Genomic DNA, 23,196 nt, shown 5'->3' with positions numbered 1-23,196 from the left:
CGTCCATTCCAGAGTTTCCTGACAGGATGGCCGTCACTGAGCCTGTGTCTCCGGACAAGATGGCCGTCACCGAGCCTGTGTCTCCGGACAAGATGGCCGTTAACGAGCCTGCGTCTCCGGACAAGATGGCCGCCGAGCCTGTGTCTGTTCCAGTTCCTGAGCCGGATCCAGTGTCTGTTCCTGAGCCGGATCCAGTGTCTGTTCCTGAGCCGATGGCTGTTCCTGGGCCGGTGGCTTTACCTATGCCGGTGTTGGTTCCTGAGCCTCCGCCGTGGCCGCCTGAGAGGTTTTCACCGCCGTGGCCGCCCGAAGGGTTTCTTCCGCCGTGGCCGCCAGTTGGACTGTCGTCTCCTCCCTGGCCGCCTGAAGGGTCGCCTGCACTGCCTGATCCGCCCTGGTCGCCTGCACTGCCTGATCCGCCCTGGTCGCCTGCACTGCCTGATCCGCCCTGGTCGCCTGCACTGCCTGATCCGCCCTGGTCGCCTGCACAGCCTGCTCCACCCTGGTCTCCAGTTCCTCTTCTGCTCCACGGACCTGGCCCTCCATCCCGCCCCCAGATCCGCCTCCGCTCCACCTCCCACCTGGACAGTTTTTTGAGCGTCTGGAAGCCGCTCTTTGGGGGGGGGGGCTATGTAACGGTCACCAGCTGGAGTGCCCTTGAGAGACACCAGAGGGCACTCCACACCAGACAATCATGTTTCACTCACAAACTACATTTCCCATAACTCACTGCCCGGACTCATCAGCACTCATCTCATTCACCTGTTTCTCATCATCTTGTTTAGTTCACACCATAAATACCTGGTTTTCACATTCACTTATTGCGAAGTCTTGTTTTACTGTTAGTTGCAATTCTGAGCGTTATCCTCCTGTGTTTGCTTCCTGTATTTTGACCTGTGGATTGTTTATCGTTGCTGACCCTTTTCTGCCTGCCCTGACCCTGGACTGTTTCACTGGACTCTGATTCTCGCTGCCTGCCTCGACCCTCTGCCTGTATCTGGTTTGTCTCTGCCTTGTCTCCATTGCCCTGTTTGCTGTTATTTGATCCCTGCCTGTTTGACTTCTTCTAATAAATACTGCGTATGGATCCCCTGGTGTCTGCTGCATCATAACACACACACACACACACTTTCACACAGTCTCACGTGCGCGCTTTCCCCCGCGTTGCAGGCCTGTAGCGTTGCTTGTGTGCGTTGTGGCCTTTAAAGCAAACTCAAAATTGGCCCCTTCACTCTAAAGAGCAAAAATAAAATAAAATCAATAATACCTGTAAGTCCCAAAGCTGTCCGTTGGGCTCAGTAAACGAGTGTTTCGCTCTCTTGGCTGCAGTCTCGTGAAATAGTCCGTGGCTCCGCGTGTCCCACGTAGCCAGAGGAACTCTGAACCTCACGGTGATTCAGAGCGCTATCTGGTTAGTCATGATGCTTTAAAATGACTGTCTTTATATCGAATTGCCTCAGAAACGCAGTGCTAAACTGCCGTCTCGTCCCAAGAGATCGTATCTCACTCTCTCTCACCTATCGCGGCAAAACTCAAAGATGCTGTCTTCGTTTTGAAGTAACGTTGTATCAAACTCAACAAAACATTGGTCTTTCACACCATACTCCTAAACAGTAAAGTAAATTAGTCACAAATCACTTACTAACGGTTAGTTAGTAAAACAAAACAAACGACAATCTAGGAAAATCAATCCGATTTGGATTTTTCTTTTCACCTCCTCTCTGCCTGTCATTTCTCTCGTCCCTTTTTCTCACAACCACCAATCACCGTCACGAGTAGCTCTCTAGGAGGTGGGCTTTGCAAATCCCTTATCCAATAATACAAAAGAAATGATCAAACTTGCTTGTAAAAACCACATTGTCCAGCAAGTACATTTCAACCAAACAAAATAGCAAAACTGAATTTTAAAGAAACAGTCACATATGCTGAGATTCCTGAATTACATCAAACATAACAAAAAATAAGTACTCTACTTAAACTACATTCAAATGCTCAACTTCACCCAGGTTACATCTCATTGACAGTATTTGATCTGATTTGTTTTTTTTTCAATCAGATGAACCAAACAGTCAATTTGTTGCCAAGTAAAATCTAAATATTTATTGTTTAATAAACTGATGCACAGTAAAATATGTGGATGTCATAAGCATGGCATGTCGTTCACAATTATTAACTAAATGAAGCAATAACGGAATTTGTATGCATATAACAGTAAATAGTAATAATCAGTGATATTTACCTACAAATATCTCTACAAAAGCATTTAAATATACTAAAAATACCATGGAGAGACTTCCATGAACATTTTTGAGTGCTGATGCAAATTAAATCAGAGGCATGATTCATGAATCAATTCACTGAAATACAAATTTTGGTAGCAATTTAACTACTTTAGTTAACATGAACCAAGAATGAACAATACTTCATTAATGTTAATTTCAACATTTACTAATACATTATTAAAATTAAATGTTGTATTTGTTACATTAGTTAATGCGATGTGAACTAACATGAACAGTTGTAATTGTATTAAGTAACATTAACAAAGATTAATAAGTACTGTAACAAATGTATTGCTCAATGTTAGTTCATGTTAGTTAATACATTAAATGAAACCTTATTGTAAAGTGTTACCAACTTTTTCGAATGAACTTTTATTCTAAGGCATGTTTATAAAAGCTACTTAAATGTACTAATTGAACTAAGGCCTAATCCTGGCTTAATCTAAACCCTGTCTGTGAAACCAGGCCATACATATTTAAAACTTAACTTAAAACCTAAATAAAGGTGAAATAAAATATTTTTTAACTATATTTGATAGTTTTAACTTAAATTATCAATAACAACACTGCAAGGAAGTGAATTAATCGGTTTTAACACTGGATTAAATTCGTTGTGATATAATGTTGCTTCATTTTATATTGCTTACAAAATCATTAAATATATAATGTATATATCACCCAGCTTTAGTCTGCAGTCATTTGAACGTTTGTCGGTTGTGGATGGATTAATGGCTGACACTGTGGGTTCACCAGGATGTTTTACTTTCAGAGAGAGGTGTTTATGTTAATGCATAAATGACACGCTTTGTTTGTAAGACGCAAACCTCTGTTTATAACAGCAGATGTACAGAGTTTGTTTTCAAGCGGGTGCTCTGGTTCAAACACACTGTCTGTGTATACGCTCACGTCATGCTCTGGTTTTTTGAAGGGTCATTAGTGGCAGTTCTGGCTTATTTGGTTCCCTGTACAAGACATTTTTAAGCTTAATTATTAATTTAATTTAATTCACTTGGCCAAACATGTGCTGTGTAAGTTCAAATGGGCGGAAATGCTTCTGTACTGTATCTACATGCACATATAACTGTGTTCAGTAATCATGAGCGTAATGCGGACTGCATTTGGCACAACATTGTTTATGATTTGGAAAACAGATACTGTATATGACTCATTGACTCATTCAAGGTTTGAGAATTGAGCAAACTCAGCTGCATGATGAATCAGTCCTGCCGTCATGATGATAAGCAAGTTTTTCTTTATTTATCTCATTCGCTCCTCAGGGTTTCTTCCTCCACGTCAGGGTCGGGGTCTCTGCCGGCAAAACCCGTGTTTGAATGGGGGTGTTTGTGCCATGAACACTCACCTGGACTCATTTGATTGTGTGTGTCCTGATGGCTTTACTGGAGCTCTGTGTGAAAAAAGTGAGTGAAAGACAGTGAAGTGGCCATATTCACATAATGAAATGATCATTTGAGTGTGATTATGGTTATTAATTGCCACTCATATGGCACAATCATGAGTGGAGTTGTGCAAATTCATTGACCTGCTGGGATATTGTTTTAAAGGCACTTAATTGTATTGAATGTGCTCTTGTGGTGTACTTCAAATAAGTAATTTTGCAGATAATATAATAATAATCAAATAAAAGGCCACTTAAAGGGATACTCCACTTTTTTTGGAAATAGGCTCATTTTACAACTCCCCCAGAGTTAAACTGTTGAGTTTTACCGTTTTTGAATCCATTCAGCCGATCTCCGGTTCTGGCGGTACCACTTTTAGCATAGCTTAGCATACATCATTGAAGTGGACACGACCATTAGCATTTCTAAATAAAAAAAATGACCAAAGAGTTTTCGATATTTTTCCTATTTAAAACTTGACTCTTCTGTAGTTACATCGTGCACTAAGCCCGACGGAAAATGTAAAGTTGCGATTTTCTAGGCAGATATGGCTAGGAACTATACTCTCATTCCTGCGTAATAATCAATAAACTTCACTGCCGTGCCATGAGTGCAGCAGGCGTAATGATATGACGCAGCGCCTGAAAATAGTTCCGTTGTGTTGACTGAAGGTAGGATTCAAAAACGGTAAAAATCAACATTTTAACTCTGTGGGAGTTGTAAAATGAGCCTATTTCCAAAAAAAGTGGAGTATCCCTTTAAGTGTACTTAAAAAAAAAAAAAAAAACACTTAAGTACACGTTTAAAAAGTGCACTTTGTATGTTTTATTAATCTTTTGTTGTGCTTTAAACAAGTAAACTTATTTTAATTGTACTAAATTCCATAATCATCATTACAAATGTGTAACTACAAATATAGTCAAATACATGACAGAAATAGTTTCAATAGAAATTACATTAAATGTTATTTCAGCTTGTCAATACATTCGGCATTACACTTTAACCATGTTGCATAGACAATAGAAGTAATTATGAAATTACATGTAACTACTTAGGTGGGAAGGACTTAGAAGTCCTATTTAAGTGGGTCAATAAAACACTCTAAAGTTCAGCTAATTGCATTTAACATAAATTTAAACTATAAAACATTTTCATTTAATTGCAATTAACATGCAATTAAGTGCCAAAAACATTACATTCAGTTTATACTTAAGTATACAGTATATTTTTAAATATAATATTTATATTAAAATATAATGAATATGTTATCATTTCCATTATAAGCACTCTTTAAATGTATGCTGATGTGTACTTCTATTTCACAAGGGGAATCGATATCTTTAGAGATAAAGTCATCTTTATGTGATTCTTGTGAACTCAGTGTAACTGAGAATAAAATCCTCATCAGTGTTAATTAGTGTATCAGTAATTAACAATAATAGTGTACGATCTGTTCTCATGTAAGTAATTAAGCGTGTGTGTGTGTGTGTGTGTGTGTGTGTATAGGAGAGCTTTCTTTTTTCGAGCATTACATCACTCGTTTCATTCATGCCATGCTCTCTTTTATGTTTTGAAAATGTCTCATCTTTAACACTATCACATGTCCTGTGTACCGTGAAGTTTTTGTGTCTCTTCTTTTGTCTGTTATTTGATATTGGTGGAGTTGTTTCTTCAGGGTTACTCTGATTGGTGGAGGAGTCGAGAGTGTTTGGTTTTCTGAAAGCTCAGGGTTTGTTTTGTAGAGAAGTGCTACGAGCCGCTGCGTCTGAAGCACTATGACATTGGAGAATCGTGGGGACGGATCTACCAGCGAAGCGTAGAGATGTGCACGTGCCTTGGTGGGGAGGTCAGCTGCGAGCGTGCACGTTACACGGGTACGACACACTGAAACTACCGACATCTGATCCCCTGGAGCTACTGCTTTTTTCTTTTGAACATTGTTCTTTCTGTTTTTGTGTGTGTGTAGTGTGTTTGCGAAATCTCTGTGAAAATGACGGAGTCTGTAGAATGATTGAGGCCACTGGTGAAGAGGTGTGTGGGTGCAAATCTGGATATATTGGACAATACTGTAATATCAGTGAGTACACACACACACGCACCTGGTTTCCATGTTTTATGGGGATTTTTCTTAGAAATACTGATTTTTATACTGTACAAACTGTATATTAAATCCCCCCATAATGTAGGGTTTACCAGGACAAAAACACATAAATTACACACATCCATACTGGAAAGTTTATTTTTGAAAACCTATGTTGTATGTTTCTAATAAGTAACTATATAAGACAGTGTGGGGTGAGAGTGTGTGCAGTTTACATTGTAGAACCAAATTTCAAAGTATCTTCAAGGAATTTTTACCACAGGCTTTATTTTACTCGTAAAAAAACAAAACAAACATTATAAAACCCCATAGGAAAATGTTGAAGGAACCAGCGGTGAATTAGTGTTCTGGGTTTCGTTGTCATCTCTGAACCACTCTATTAACACACATGCAAATTCAGTATAAATATTTTAATAATCTTTAATTAATAAACTTTCCCTGTGTGTCATCAGACCCACGAGAGCAGTGTTACCGTGATTCAGGTGCACAGTATCGTGGTGTAGCCAATGCCACCGTCTCTGGATCATCCTGCCTGCCGTGGAACTCGGATCTGTTGTTCAGTGAGCTGACAGTAGATACAGTGGACAGCGCCCCCCTCAGGGGCCTCGGAGAACATGCTTTCTGCAGGTGACTGCTTACATTTACAGTCTCTTCATGCTTGTCATTATAGTAAATTGCTGAAGATTTACCTTTTATAATAAAGCAAAGGTAACTTTAAAAAAAGTGCACTTAACTGTTGAATGGGCACTTGCAGTGCACTCCAAGCATTACAAGTATAGCCTATAACATTTGCTGGTAATATAATATTAATAAATAAAATGCTTTTTAAGTGTACTTGAAGAGATTACACTTTGATGACTATGTTTCTAAACACACCTAAGTACACTTTTAAAAAGTGCACTTTGTAATCATATCAAATTAAAAGATTTAATTTACAGTACATTTATATCATTGTGTTTTAGTAAACATTTGGCATGCTTTAAAGCTGCAGTCCGTAACTTTGTGGGGTTAAAAATGATCAAAAATAATTTTTTGAGCAAGTACATAACCAGCCAGTGTTCAAAACTATCTGCTTGCCTTAGCTCAATTTAAAACGGTAAGCTTGTAATAATGTTTTTAATTCCAGTGGTACTGGTGGATTTCCGTGGGAAATTCGAGCATGTCTTTGCGTCATTACGTCACATCTGTACACATAAAGAAGGAGTCTCTGCTAGTAGGCTATATTGCGTGTGAGGATGCTGGAGGTATATAATTAAATATAATTAAATTAAATTGATATAATTAAACATCAATTTGATGGCAGATCCAGAAAGGTTCAAACGACAATCACCAGTGACAACTGGAGATTCACTTCGGAGTGGCTACAGAAAAAAAGAGACTGCATCCGTGCCCATGCGAAAACAAGGAAAAATATCGGAAAGGCATTAAATGTAGTCACGCAATGCTGATGTTGTTAACATTTATCAATTTGAGAACAAAATATAATTTGCACGTTTTGACGTGATATGATAAGCGATCGTTAGATTTAATCAGCGCGATTTACTGCAATTACTTTTTTTCCCTTAGTTGGTCAGAACAAAATTGGATGTTACTTACTTGTTCAGATGATATTTCCCGGTGAAAATTCTTATGTTGGTCATACTTCCAAAAAGTAGAATCTGTGATTCTGAATGACAGTATCCACATCGGCGTGGTGACTGACAGCCCCACATTCTCCTCAAAACATTGGATTCATCTGCGCTGTGCCGTGCCGAGGCACAACCCACGTAAAGTTGATAATTCCGCAAATAACTGCAATTGCAGATTTCGAACAGAGATGGCGACAAAGAGGAACAACTATGGACTGCAGCTTTAAAGTACACTTATTTTGATGTGTTGACTAACATACTAAAACACATAAAGTACTTGCAACTTCATCATTGCAAATGTGTATAAATATATTTAAATACCTGACATACCGGTTTCAATAGAAATGGCATTAAAGTATATTTTAGTTTACCATAAATGCTTGTCAGTACATTCAGCAGTAACTTTAACCATATTTCAAAGACAATAGAATTATGAAATTACAAATGAAGATGTACTTAAATCCTACCTAATTTGCTCAAAAAACACCTTAAAGTTCTACTAATTGCCTTTAATTCAGCTTGTAAATTTAAATACTTTTAAAAATAAATTTTTATTTCATTGCAATTAACATGCAGTTCAGTTCTCACTTGAGTATATTCTGTTAAAGTATATTATTTCATTAAAGGGGTCATATAATGCCATTTTTGTACAAGCTAATATGATTCTTTAGGGTCTAAATTAAAAGTTTGTAATATACTTTAATTAAAAATTCTCATTAGTATTGTAAGAAAACAGTTATTTTACCTGGTCAAAAACAGCTCTGTTTTCAGCACGCCGTTTCAGTGCATATGCCATTAAATGATAATGAGCTTTGCTCACCCCGTCCCTCTCTTCTGTGCGTACACGTTTGTAACACAATAACCATAACGCGTTGTTCATTATAAACGTGGGATTATGTATTATATTGAGAACGTCGTACATAGAAAACATGCCGTAATGTACCCTGAGTGTAAACCTTAGACGCATTCATCGTGAAGCGTGCAGCTAGCGATTTGCAAAGATATAAATATTAATATAAAGGTTAAAAGGGGGGTGAAATGCTGTTTCATGCATAGTGAGTTTTTTACACTGTTAAAGAGTTGGATTCCCATGCTAAACATGGCCAAAGTTTCAAAAATGAAGTTGTAAGTTTGATGGAGTAATTCTGTTCCAAAAATACTCCTTCCGGGTTGTCACAAGTTTCGGAAAGTTTTTTTCGAATACAGGCGTGTGTGACGTCAGAGTCGCCGGAATTTCCTTATACGGGTCTTAAGGGCACTTCTCCCGGAAGGGCGCGCGCGCATCTGTAGCCTAGTGCGTGCGAGAGTACGCCCAAAGCCCGTCTACGGAAAGCCTGGCCACTCCCTATTAAGTCCTATTGTACCGACTTTTTGGTTGTAGTTCCACCAGAGTTCCACTGGGGGCAATAGTCCGAGTGCAAAATGAATGGGAGTCTATGGGGCTAAACGGCTAAATTTGTCTTTTTCACCCGATTGTCATTGAGAAATCTTAGATTTGAATGTAGTCCAACATGGGTTTGCAAGTCCAACATGGGTTATAGGTCGAAAGTTGAATGAACGAGTACTTATGTCCTTTCGATTTCTTACAGGTTGAGTTGTTGTTGCCCATAACACGCTAGCATTCTGCTAATGGACGCTGATTGGTCAGTGAAGGACTGATTACGACCAGAGATACCGCTTGATGGCATCGTGGCATCCGAAGCGAGTAGGGGGAGGCTGCAGACCTGGAGCCGGCAGATATACGCCCCTGGCAGTTTTACGCCCCGGCAGTTTTACGACCCTGTTGTTCCTGATGCGTCCAGTAGAGGGATCTACTGCGAAATAACATAATTTAATCCACGCTTAATAACCCGTCCATAGACTTGACAATTTTGTGTTTTTTGTTAATTTAAATATAAACGTTATAGTGTAGATCTGCACGGATTAAATTATCTGTTTAACAAAAAAACAAGGGGGGTAAACGGACATCAAAAGAGATTGAATTAGGGTACACAAATCAATGCAATATTACATTTTGTCAATATAAAAACATGTAAGGTTCTTTACAACAGACTCAATGATATTATTTGTTTTATAAACCTTTGAGTTTAAAGGTTCTGACATTTTCTTAAAGGAAGAAAAAAATGAACTTTATATCAGAGGAGAATATTCTAGAATCAGGATTAGCCTACTTTGAATGGTTCTGTCTTTATGAAGATGAAACTTGCCCAGAAGACAAAGTAATAATACCGTATAATCAAGTTTAACATCGTTAGAATTAAAATCTGACAAAAAAAATAGATTCTGTCATTTGTATGTTAAATAATCTGCTAAAGTTATTGTTTTTTAGCAATGATGCAACATTTATTATTTATAAACGATTAGCTCGATAGAGCTAGGGTAGGTAGATATCAATTCATTTATATGGGTCTATAATGTATTTTGACAGGTTTCTGTTCTATCTGGCTTAAACTTAGCTAACCACGTGTAGGTTTAGCTTCCCCTATCTTCTCTACTCAATTTAAAATTAATTTTAATTTTCTTTTGTTGCCTGTCTTTAAATTTAATCCGTGGAGATCTACACTATAACGTTTATATTTAAATTAACAAAAAACACAAAATTGTCAAGTCTATGGACGGGTTATTAATGTGTAAGCGTCGATTTAATTATGTTATTTCGCAGTATATCCCTCTACTGGACGCATCAGGAACAACAGGGTCCTAAAACTGCCGGGGCGTAAAACTGCCAGGGGCGTATATCTGCCGGCTCCAGGTCTGCAGCCTCCCCATATAGTCCGAAGCGGGACCACACATGTATTTACCTGTGTCAGTTGTGTAGTAGATGCCTCGAGAGAAAAGAAAGTGCAGAACGCAAAAGCATAGACATAATAAATACATACTGCTAGACGCCCTATTGGCCGCTTTGGAACCTTGCTGCGATAGTTTTCTTATTGTGGAAAAAAAAAAAATTTCTGTGATTGACCCGATTTTAGCAATAACAAAGATAACTGATGGATCCTTTATCTATGGTAATACGATATGGTACAACTACAGTGCAGTGCAAATAGTAAATATAAGATAAAGTGAGAAGTAATAGTAAATAGTTTAGTCAATAAAATAAACAAACAAACAGTACAGCAAATAAAATAGTAATGAAAAGGCTATATAAAATATAGGCTATATATAAAAAAAAAATTACAACCCTGTCTATTTTTCAGTTTTATTGATCAGTAAGAGACATTATAACAGTATAAGTAGCCTAAAAGTTATAAGAAGAGTTATACAAGACAATAAATAAAGTAAACGATTCAGACACAGCAGGATACAACGTTAAAATAGCCACAATATAAAGTTACGAAACTTCACTTTGCCGTCAGCCAAAACGATTTGCCAGGGAACAAGATTAATGAGACCAAAGATCGCCCGTTAGATATACACAAGACGAATTATATGTCATGTTTAACCACAAACGTCAGAAGCACTAACCGAGTAAAGGCTGTTCCAGGCGGGGTGCAGAGCGCTGAGACCCCGGTAAAGGCTTGGATATCACAACTCCGAAAACGTCAGATCAAATTTTTAAATAAGCGCTATCTTTATAAATAAACCACATATTTGAGCTTTCAACAACTACATTGTCGACTGAAAAACTATTAAAACTACATTTCGTGACACAATAACAGTAGTATTTTTAAATTTCGCGGCTTCTCTAGTCTGTCTATGCGCGAAAGCACCAGTGACTGAAGGATTGCCGTAAAGCAGGTCTCTGGTCGTACGATGTGTATGACGTCATTGACATTTTAAAAGACTTTTTAAAGCAAATAAGTGACTCTAAAAAATCTAACACCCAGCAATGTGTAATTTCTTTGCATCTTCTTTCGAATACAACATTCGAATTACTAGACAAAAAATTATATCCTGAGAAAAGTGGATTTTTAGGGGTATTGCTCCATAGACCTCCATTCATTCTGCACTCCGCCTGTGAGCGCCCTCATATGGACCTAGAGTGGAACTGCAACAGTTCAGAACCCGGAACTGTCCCAATATCCGCACTTGCGCCCTTGTGCCCCTCAATGCGCGTTCTCGCTAAGGGGTGCGAGGCCGTAGGGTGTCCCGATCCTCTAATAGTGTTCTCAAGGGGTGATCATAAGGGCACTTAATGCACCCCTTTCGCAAGTGCGCATCAGACCTCACTTTGCTATGGGATATTACCCAGAATCCTTGTAGTGATGTGACGTTTCGAACAGCTAACCAATGGGGGAGAAGGAGAACGGTTGCTATGGTGCTGTTCGGGAGCGGAAACTCCGAAGATAAAGGAAGCCGGTGTGGTGACGTGGTTTTAAGGCCGCGAAATTTAAAAATATTAGTGTTATTGTGTCACGAAATGTAGTTTTAAGAGTTTTTCAGTCGAGAATATAGTTGTTTAAAGCTCAAATATGTGGTTTATTTATACAGATAGCGCCTATTAAAAAAATTGATCTGACGTTTTCGTTGTTCCAGGGATAAGCGGTCGCTCAGTGCTCATGTACCCAGCCTGGAACAGCCTTACCTCGGCTAGTCATTCTGACGTTTCCCGCGGGCTCTGTGTCTAGTGGTTAAACATGAGCTATAAATCGGCTTGTGTATATCTAACGGGCGATCTTTGGTTTCATTAATCTATGATTTGTTCCCTGGCAAAACGTTTTGGCTGAGGGCAAAGTGAAGTTTCATAACTTTATATATTTAGGCTATTTAACGGTAACGTTGTAACATTAGCCTATTGACTTATGTTTGACTGAATCTTTTAACTTGCTTTATTTCTTGACTTATATAGCTTCTTATACTTTTTAGGCTACTTATACTTTAATAATGGCTATTATTGATCAATAAAACGGAAATTTAACAAAAAGAGACAGGGTTGCGTCATTTTATTTCATATAACCTGTGTAAGACTATTTTAATATATAGCCTATGGGATGGGAAGAATTTCATATATCAATTTCCATAATAACATAATTAAAATTGTTTCGAATCGCTGTGAATACGGTAAGGCAGTATAAGCTCAGGTAAACCTCAATCACAATTTATCTTATCACAATTTATCTTAGCCAAAAACTGTTTTAATATTAATAACATCAACAGAAAGGTTGGTAGCTAAGAGTAAAAAAAATATAAATTTTTTCATTCAAAGGATTGTGTCATGTTACAGCTATTATAAGCAGCACACACATTAGCCAAATGAACGGTGTTTACTCCCCTGATCACAACAGAAGTGATGTGTGCAAAACTGTCCCAATTCTGCTCTTCACAGCTTCGGGCCCTTGCACACTTAAGGCCAATTTATACTTCTGCGTCGAGTGTACGCCGTAGTGTACGGCGTAGGCTACGCACGTAGGCAACGCCGTCATGAGCATTTATACTTCTGCGTTTAGGTCTGCGTTGCTCTGCAGTACAGCGCCGAAACGCTAGTTGGCGGCGGAGGGTTTTAATGTTCCACTGTGTTTAGATTCCTCGCGGCAAGAAGAAGAAGATTCCTCGCGGCTGTTTTGAGTTTAGGTTACTACAAGCAATGCCGACTGAAAGAGAGCAGATCATGTTGGAGTTGGAGCTTATCGAGGTGGAAAAGGTACATTTTTAGTTTTTTTAACAGTTTCGCTGTACTTAGAATTTAAAAATGGCGGGCGGTGCAGAAGAACACGCCGGAAATGCATAGGAGGAAACGCGATGCTACCAAGCCGACCAATCACAGATCTTGCGGTCCGCGTCGTCGCGACGTGTAGTTACATTTTTGAGGAGGTGCGCGTCAGGTTACGGCGAAGGGTACGGCGTATGGTACGCGTCTGTGCGTATGCTACGCCGTACGTACTGCGCGCACCCGACGCAGAAGTATAAATTGGCCTATACTCCGCTAAGTGCACTTTCAACAAGTGTCCACTTCCAGGAAGGCCTTAGGGCTCAAGTGAGAATTGGGACTGGGCCTTTCTCTGGTACGCCTATGCCCATCAGAGCGCTGGGCTCGGTCGGCTGCGCTGCAATTAAAAAAATGGCACAAAAAAAGTGTGTTTTTGGTTGCCAGGGCAAGACAACACTACACAAATTTCCAAAGAACCCAGCGTTAAGGGACCTGTGGATGGATTTTGTTTTTCCAGAGCAGCAACGGAGTTGTGCAAGTGTTTTTGTTTGTTCCCTTCATTTCGACGGTAATAGTTTTATAAACAAGGCCCAGTTCAACGCCGGAATTGCAGATCGCCTAATACTTAAAGATGGAGCAGTCCCAACGATAAAGGTTCACGGTCGTGCGTTGGAACCGCAGGCGGTGAGTAAAACTGCTTCAAATGTCTGTGAGTTGTTAACTATCGGCGTGTAAGCACAGCAAGTAAACATGATCACATACAGTTAATGTATATCTATGGAGCATGCGATGTATGGTGTGTGTGTGTGTGTGTGTGTGTGTTTAAATACATTTGTTTAGCTGGCCTCTGTAGGTGTCAGTTTGTTTATTGTAAAAATAAATCGTGTCCTCATAAACCACGAGTCTGTCTGTTTACAACACACAAATGTTATAAAACTCGCGCATGACATGGTGTTCTAAAAACACTGCGCTCAAGTTCAAATCACTTCTATTTAAAAAAAAACGCTCGAGACCTTATGTTTTTCACCCATTTCACTGCCCATCTCACGTTTTTGTGAGCAAAAACGCGTTCTGTATGAACGAGCCCTTAGTATTGTTTAGATCCTTGTTCTGCATGGGATTACTATCTGATTGTTAGCCATGGTTTATTTTCGGATGTCACTCACAGCTTCCAGACCAGTGTTGCCAACTATTTTCAAAGGAAAGTAGCTAAGGCCTTCCCTAAAAGTCGCTAGATGACGTCATACGTCAATTAGCATATTAATGACGTCATCGCGTCGTACTTGCGTTCTGTCAGCCTAGTGCGTTTTCTCTCTAAATTAATGTTCTATTCAATATAATATAGCCGAATGTCAAATAAAGCTGTTCTCGTTTCCTATTTTTTTGTTGTCAGACAATTGAACGAGTAGCTATAATATAGTGAATGATTACATTTTTTATAGGCCTATGTGGAACATTATCTGAATGGGAACCGGATGAACTAAGCTCTGTGATAGTGTTTACAAGTAATAAGCACAAGAAAAGAAATAAAATTAAAATGGTCAAACTAAATTCTTTAAATATAAAACAAAAGAAAAGCAGATAAGTGATAAGTCCGTGGAAAAACACTGCTCATTGGCGTCTGTCAGCGGCCGTGCACTCCTCTCCATTCACTGAACAGGGGAGACGCAGCTAGAGAGAGTGACGACAGGGAGAAAGCAAGACCTCGCGCTCGCAGGACAGTACTGGCAACATTTGGAGGTTACTGAGGTTTGTCCAAAAAGTCGCTAAAATTGTCGCTAGTCGCTTTTTTGAAAAAATGTCGCCAAGGGGGTCTGAAAAGTCGCTAAAAATAGCGACAAAGGCGCTAAGTTGGCAACACTGTTCCAGACGCTCTCAACGCAAAAGCTTCGCGCGCTCGTTTCGTGATTATTTAGCTCCGCCCACACGGCACGCCTCCACCCGCTCGGGTTTTTCCGGAAAGACTCGGTTCAGCCTATCTTTCTTTTATAAATATAATAAAACTAAAGACTTTTTGAAGATATGAAGGATGCAATACTACTCTATAGGTACTCAAGATTAACATGAGATTGAGTGAAACTGAGTGTTTCACCCCCCCTTTAATAAAACGTTACACTCACTTCAGTTGTTCTAATCTAGAGGTTCAGCAGGAACACGAATAGTTGGTACCGATCCTTTTTTCATGAGCAGCTTCGTAGCAAAACCAGCTTTATACTGACCCTCTTTTATGAAGCAGTCTGGTGAGAAATGATTCGCGCAAACATGAAAGTATTGACGTTGCTCGAGGGGAATATTCCCTTCGAAAACAAACTCAGCCACTGCGTCTTCAGCGTTTCGGATTTAGGAACATTAAAATGACTGCTGGGTTCCTTATTGCACCCAAGAACAGAACACCACAATCGCTTAGACGCCATTCTGCTCATAGACAGTGCTCCAGCATATCAACAATGACCGCGCCGGTCCGCGCAGACTATGATTGACAGCTGGCTCACTAGCGAGGGCGGGTCTGTGTTGAAACCCTGCTGTCAATCAACAATCGTGGGAGGGGCGTGCGAGCTTGTGACGTCACAGGCTCGAACGCCTCGATTTGAGGCAGGGGAAAACATATAAGGAGATTAAAACAAAACCACTGGATGGATTTTTATCATTATATGATGGTTGTGTACAGACACTGCCAACCCACATTTCAGTACAATCAACTTGTAAAAGTGCATGTACCATTATATGACCCCTTTAAGTCTGCTAAAGTGTAAAGGGTAGTACTTCTACGTAACTGTGTACTTACTTTTCTAAGCAATCGGACATACAATTTTCACAAATTCCAGAGACCAGAAGATCACATGCAAGCACCTAGCAACCACACAGAGCACCCTAGCAACCACATAGCAATGCCCTAACAACTATTATCGCAGTATGTGCAAGTGCCACTCATGTCATCTCCTGAAAATGTAAAAATCTAGTAATTCTGTGTTTAATATAGATACTTTTTTATTTGATTTTGCAGAAAGCATTGATGTTGTACTGTCTGAGATTTTCCATGTGACTTCATATGGCAGGAACCCTGATCAAGATAAGCTGCCGTGGTGTTACACAATGATGGAGAGAGCCATTTCCTGGGAGTACTGCGACATCCAGCCCTGCTCAAAACAACCATGTTAGTACAACTTCACATGCACACACAAGAGCAACAAATCCTTATATCTCCAGAATATTCTGGATTTTTCAAAAATAGTTGCACATGAGAAGTAAAAGAATGATAAAGCTTCCTAAAAATTCTGTAGAATTCTCACTGGCTTCCTCCAGGCGTGGGACGAGGAAATCTAAACCAGTGTTGCCTGAAGCAATAGGTTTATTGGTCATGAGCACTTGACATCATGTAGCTGGAACGCCCTGAATATGTTATGGATTATTAACCTTGATTCTAGCACAGACATGAGCGACACGAGTGATCAGCGACAAACATGTTAAAGCAAGCTGCTCTTACTGTTACCTATTCATTATTACAATTTATTTACTCTGCTGATCAAAAGTTTGGGGTCAGTAAGATTTTTGTTCTTTTTGCACATTGCACATGAACACATTTAATTCATCAAAAGTGACAGTAAAGACATTTGTAATGTTACAAAAGATTTTTGTTTAAAATAAATGCTGTTCTTTCTACTCATGAAAGACTCCTCAAAACCGAAAATATATCACGGTTGGGACACGGCAGCACAACTGTTTTCAACAGTGATAATAATTTAGAATTTTATCTTGAACTGCAAACAGGAGATCAACATATTAGAATGATTTCTGAAGGATCATGTGACACTGAAGAGTAATAGTGCTGAAAATTCAGTTTTGCATCACAGGAATAAATGACATTTTTTACAATATATTACAATAGACAAAAAGTTAGTTTAATTTGTAATAATTTTTCACTGTTTTTACTGTTTTTTGATCAAATAAATGCAGCTTTGGTGAGCACAATAGACTTCTTTTAAAAGCATTAAAAACAGTAGTGTACTCTTTTAAAAGCATTAAAAACAGTAGTGTACTGTATGTAGCGCAAACGGATCATCTATAGATCATCTGTATATATAATCCCTTAATTTTTTGCAATGACTCGTTTATATATGGTTTCTTCAGTATACATAGGCCTATTGATTCTATTTAATTGGTGTCATATTTGCAGATTTCCTTTTTCTTAGCTGATGGAAAACTGCTGACAAAAGCACAAATGCTAAGACAAATCTTTTGGTGGCAGTTTCTTGTAAAGTCGGCATTAAACAGAAGTTGCGATAGTCTTTTCTTCCCTATTGTGACATATTATGGGACTTGATTTTGTCCATGGGGAATTGATTGGACCTTAGTTGATAGTTGTGGTTTGCTATTAGTGGATTTCATGTGATTGACAGGTTGTCCCGCCCTTGCGCCAGTAAACACGTCATCAGAGATGGTGCTGAAAGATGGACGGAAAGCTATTTTGATTAAAGATTACGAGGGCTCATAAAAAAAATAAAGAAGAATTGCCAATTTTGATTTCTTGATGACTTATATTCAATATACTTCAATCAGGTGTGTTTGGATTATTTTAATTGAATATTCTCTCTGTTCCTGCTGTCAGCTTCCCGCAGAGGTCCTTTCATGACTGCTGTACCACGGCCGCCCCGCACCCCTGCCAGGACACCGGTGTGTGGTAAGAGGCACAGGAAACGGATCAGTCGGGGTCGTATCCTGGGTGGGACGTCCGCATTGCCTGGCGCTCACCCTTGGATGGCAGCGTTGTACATCAGAGATGAGTTCTGCGCGGGAACGCTGGTTTCTGCCTGCTGGATCGTATCCGCGGCCCACTGCTTCCTGCGCAAGTATGTGTGTGTTTGTGTGTTTATATGCATTTGCATTTATGAAATTTTAACTTCATTGTAACTCTCTTTCTCAGTCCATTGCGGTCACAGATTCGGGTTGTTCTTGGCCAGCATTACTTTAACGACACCGGCTCGAACACCAGGACGTTTGGTGTTGAGGACTATATTCTGTACCCTCGTTATACTCAGTTCCAGCCGACCTTAAATGATATTGGTGAGTCTGGACTCCACATACAAAAACTTTAACATGTTAGAAACTTTAGAAATCTAACGTGTGTGTGTGTGTGTTTACAACTAGTGCTTTAAACAAAAATCAGGACTAAAGTTCAGTTAAATAGTTCCAATCTTTAGATTTCAGTCCAAGCACATGTCTGAACAGACCTACGTTTAGGACACACACACACACACACACACACACACACACACACACATTGGGTTTTCATGTTTTATGGGGACATTCCATAGACAAAATGATTTTTATACTGTAAAAACTATATATGTTATCCCATAGACCTAACCCTACCCCTAAACCTACCCATCACAGAAAACTTTTTGCATTTTTACATAAAAAACAAAACAAAAAACCATCACTTTTGTTTTGTATGATTTATCAGCTGTTTTCCTCATGGACCAAAAATGCCCCCACAAGATCAATACATTACTACCTTGTGGGGACATTATGTTCACAACGTAGAAAAACTCCACACATACTTTATAGTTACTCTTTAGTATGTCTTACACTTTATTCCTTTGCTCTCATTAATGCTGATATGTACACTGTAAAAAATATGTATTGCTTTTAATAAGTCAAAAAGCCCATGCAAACAAGAAATAAAATACAAGTTGAGGTTTTTGTACATTTTCAGAGGAAATTCAAATTGTGATTTTTAAAGTTTCCAAGGAAATACGTTTTAAACATATACAGATGCAGACGTGGGCTGGTGTGACACAGACACGCTCCAACATGCTTGTTCACCAGCACTTTTGCTGTTTGAAAAGTGTAATTTCCCAATCTCACCATGTCCTGTTCTCTCAATAGTATTCCTATCTCCAAAAGTCCATAAATGAAACTCATCTTTTGTATTTTCCAAAAGAAATAAAAAACTATGAAAGCCCTTTGCCTGTGCAAAACTTGCCAAGACGTTGCAATTCGGATAGTATGCATTTGTGTGTTGTGTATGTGTTTTGTGTGTAATAAAAGCTGTTTTCATAGTCTTACTGAAGCTGAAGAAGGTCAACGGACGCTGCGCTCAGAAAACACCTTTCATCAGGCCGATCTGCCTTCCAGGGAAAGGCACAACGTTCCCGGATCACTTCTGCTGTAAGATCTCGGGCTGGGGTCATATGAGTGAAAGTGAGTATGACTAACAATGACTCACAGAGATTTTTAGTATTCATATATTTTAGTTTTTGTAGATGTGAATCATGTTTTTGTTTTTTCAAAAAATATTATTTTTTAAAAGATTTCTATGATGATGCTAAAGATGCTGATTATATGTAGACAAAAACAGCAAGGCAGCTCACTGTGTTTTGGAACACACACACATATACAGTATACAGGTGAAACTAAAAAAATTAGAATATCGTGCAAAAGTTCATTTATTTCAGTTAATCAACTTAAAAGCTGAAACTAATATATTTTATAGACTCATTACAGGCAAAGTGAGATATTTCAATCCTTTATTTGTTATAATTTTGATGGCTTACAGCTTATGAAAACCCCAAATTCAAAATTAGAATATTGTAAAAAGGTTTTCATAGCTGTAAGCCATAATCATCAAAATTATAACAAATAAAGTTAAATAAAGCTAATATATATATATATATATATATGTGTGTTGAACAACTTCAGTTTTTTTATGTCGACATTTATCTGATTAAAGTGACTATCGATGTGACATCATTAATAAATAAGCCTGAACCTCGAGCTGAGACTCAAACGCGGGTTGCCTTGTGCACAGATATAGCATATGACACGCCCCATAAGGCTATTGCTCCTACATAACAGCTTATTTTGATCAGTTCTTTTGTCTTTGGGTCGTTATATTTCTCACAGATTTTTGTTCGTTCTAAATCAGATACAGATAAAGTAGCACAGTAAAGATTACATTTATATGAATGCATTAGTGAGAGAACGATGTGAATAAATTCTACCTGAAAAATCTAAATCTAAAGTAATTTTTGCTTGTTAGTATGGTTGAATTAGATCATTGAAGGTCAGCAGCAAATACATTGGTTAATAAAGTGAGATTAAATACATAAAGTATATGTGTGTCATTTAATATAGTTAATTATAAAATGATTGCATTTGACTGTTTTTATTCATTTTGAGGAATACTGAATGTTTTCGTGCAAATGAGATGAGTAAATGCATGTTCACATTTAGTCTAGAACTAAAATAACCATCATGTTGTTGACACAGCGCACACACCACCTCACTTTATTTCTCTCAACACGGGGACAGGAGAGCTGTCAGTCAATAAATGTGAAAATGTAACTAGCGTTACTTATTTGAAAAAGTAACTTAGATATTTTTGTAGTAAATTGAAAAAGTTATGCATTACTTTACTAGTTACTTGAAAAAGTAATCTGATTACGTAACTTAAGTTACTTGTAATGAGTTACCCTCAACACTGTTGACAATACATATCTGCGCTACTGAATGTTTCTGTGTCCGTGATCTGCATGTGATGTGCGAGCTATTGTCTGTCTGTGTGTGCGTTACAATGCAGCAGCGCATTAGTTTAGACCAGCGATTAACTTATGTGTACAAGCTGGTTAAAACGTGCATTCAACTGATCAATTTTGAGCATCCAGATGGAATAATTAAACATATTTTGTGGATATGTTTAACTTTAACTGTTGGAATTGGAGCGTAAAAGTTGATTTCAAAGATTTCTTATCGTGACGCGCCCTCTGTAGGCCATGATTAGTGTCTAGTTGACGTCAAGCTTAGAACGTCAGGCAGAGCAGTAAAGTCGAATAAAGTCATTAGATGTTACAGTATGTGTTTGTGTGTGTGTAAAATAATGTCTGTATCACATTGTAATTGTTTGAGGTCAGCATTATTCTGATAGTTTGGTTATAAAAAGATTTTCTTACTCTGTATGTTTGTCTTGAGAAGCTAAATGGCTTAAGATATTGTCTTGTTTTCTGAAAAATGTATCAGAATGAACCGAATTTGTCAACTTTTTTTCCATTTGAATTTAGTTTATAAACATTAATTAATCATGATCTGCATAAAATTGAAAGTAACTTGTGTGTGTCTGTTTAGAGGCAAACTCATATTCAGACCTGATCGAGGGAGTGGTGAAGATTATTCCGTTTGACCAGTGTTCGAGTCCAGAAGTGTATGGATCAGAGGTCCGGTCGGGGATGCTGTGTGCCGGGAGTGACTCCTGTGTGGACGCCTGCCAGGTAAGACGTCAAATCACTGAGCACTAATATGATATATCTTCCCTTTTTTTCATGGTAATGTAAGTCCTGCTAATTCGATCCAAGGGCGGCATTCAAATTAGCGGTGAAGGTCTCAACGCGCGTTCCGTCTCTTCCAATGGCAAAGGGATTTTTGATTAAATGTAATATATTTTGTCTTATGTATTAACTCATTTCATCTGACTCCATAAATGAAAGTGTTTTCCAATGATATCTGTGCATCATTAAGTATACGTTAATGTTTGACTGTTTCTTTTATCTCCAATGAAAATAATATCAAAGTCTGTTAGAATAATCAAATATAACAATTTATTATGTCAGGTAAAAGTATTATGCCAATTTCATAATCAGTTCAAATATCATCAATACAAAACATCAAATGCTCTAGGATAAGAGAAAACAGATGCAAACCCAACATTTAAGAACTACATGAGCTAACTCATGGGCTATCTGAAATACAGAAAAAGCCCTGAACTCTCCGTTGCATTTCATTATATATCCAGACCTCCTTTGATATGTAATTTACTGTGGTCCCCTCCCCAGACTTACTGGGGCTAGGAGTTGACCATTTGCTAAGAACAGTGGAAATTAGCATTCATGAATTTACACCTTTGGGAGTGCCTAGAAACCACATTCTTTTGTGTGCCAGTTATTCCTAAATTCCTAAAAACCTTATTTCCTTTTGTTTTACTTATTTGGAATGAGACATCTGAACCAGCCACCCTGAGACCTTTAAAATGATACCAAACATAATACTCAATGATAATCATTCACATTAAAACCATACATATATTCTTATGTGAGTTTCAGGTGATCTGCAAGAGTGGGGGGAAGCTGTGTGTGTGTGTGTGTGTGTGTGTGTGTGTGTGTGTGTGTGTGTGTGTGTGTGTGTGTGTGTGTGTGTGTGTGTGTGTGTGTGTGTGTGTGTGTGTGTGTGTGTGTGTGTGTGTGTGTGTGTGTGTGTGTGTGTGTGTGTGTGTGAGAGAGTTGTTCACATGTTAATTTGCAAGCAAGGTCCTTTGTCTTCGGAGACCAGTGGTCAGATAATTTCTCTTTAACCAGTTTTCCAGTCTTACAGTAATGACATTGATAAAGCAGGTCTAAATGTTTAACTTTTTTTATTTTACTTTATTCTATATCAATATTACTTTTCAATAATTGAGCTTTTTTTAACATAAATTTGACATTTTGTAAACTTGCAAAATGGACTGTAGATATATACATACACATTTTTAAAGTAACACATTACAGTAAAGTAACATTAGATAATAAAAATACTTCTAAAGCATGTATTAATCTTAGCTAATATCAGAGGCGGACAGAGTACAGAGCTTTGTTACTTGAGTAAAAGTACAGATACCCCTTGCTAAATTTTACTCAAGTACAAGTAAAAGTACTACATTCAGATGTCTACTTAAGTAAAAGTACTAAAGTACTTGTTTTTAAAAGTACTTGAGTATCAAGAGTACAAGAGTAGATTTTCTAAATATTGCATTACTACTGCCACAGTGCTTACATTTATGCACAGAAACGTCCTACATGGAGTTATGAAAAATGTTAATGTTAATACCTTGGAGAATGTAAAAGGAATTGAAAGTAAAATCAAGTCATTTTCATCTTTTTACCATGTTGCTTTATTTAATTTAATTAAATTTTTGGGGGGTCCCATCTTTAAATGTGGGGACAACACACACACACACACACACCACATGTAAGGGAGGCGCTGCCAATAAAGCACCTAAAAGCTGTCACAAAGAACCGGCAAAAGGAATGATTATGAATATGTAAAATATAGCAAGGAGATATTTAAATTGTTTATTAATAAACACTTGTTAATAAACAAGTGTTTCCTTTGTCAGTGTCGGCTAGATGAAGTTGACGATGCTGACTTGCGATCTTCAGTAGTTAACGCGCCAGAG

General features: G+C 38.3%; 1 protein-coding gene and 1 long non-coding RNA gene across 3 annotated transcripts in view; both read left to right on the top strand.

Moving 5' to 3' along the window:
• The window catches only part of LOC130082279 (hepatocyte growth factor activator), a 45,656-nt gene that overhangs the window by 20,234 nt on the left and 2,226 nt on the right, over positions 1-23,196 (top strand). The window contains exons 5-13 of one of the 2 annotated variants that reach the window (XM_056247080.1): positions 3,560-3,700; positions 5,422-5,553; positions 5,646-5,756; positions 6,233-6,407; positions 16,052-16,149; positions 17,602-17,842; positions 17,917-18,056; positions 19,056-19,196; positions 21,117-21,259. In XM_056247080.1, coding sequence (XP_056103055.1) covers positions 3,560-3,700; positions 5,422-5,553; positions 5,646-5,756; positions 6,233-6,407; positions 16,052-16,149; positions 17,602-17,842; positions 17,917-18,056; positions 19,056-19,196; positions 21,117-21,259 — 1,322 coding nt within the window. The remainder of the gene's footprint in view (positions 1-3,559; positions 3,701-5,421; positions 5,554-5,645; positions 5,757-6,232; positions 6,408-16,051; positions 16,150-17,601; positions 17,843-17,916; positions 18,057-19,055; positions 19,197-21,116; positions 21,260-23,196) is intronic. The other variant, XM_056247081.1, reaches the window with a different exon arrangement.
• Positions 11,431-11,836, top strand: LOC130082282 (uncharacterized). The gene is made up of 2 exons (XR_008806755.1): positions 11,431-11,610; positions 11,648-11,836. It is a non-coding gene; the product is annotated as an uncharacterized LOC130082282 (long non-coding RNA).

Source organism: Rhinichthys klamathensis, unplaced genomic scaffold (genome assembly GCF_029890125.1).
Source record: "Rhinichthys klamathensis goyatoka isolate OS25496 unplaced genomic scaffold, OSU_Roscu_1.1 h1tg000042l_1, whole genome shotgun sequence".
NCBI classification, from domain to species: Eukaryota; Metazoa; Chordata; class Actinopteri; order Cypriniformes; family Leuciscidae; genus Rhinichthys; species Rhinichthys klamathensis.
The sequence above is the reverse complement of the archived record's forward strand: the minus strand, read 5'-3'. Positions and strand labels throughout refer to the sequence as shown.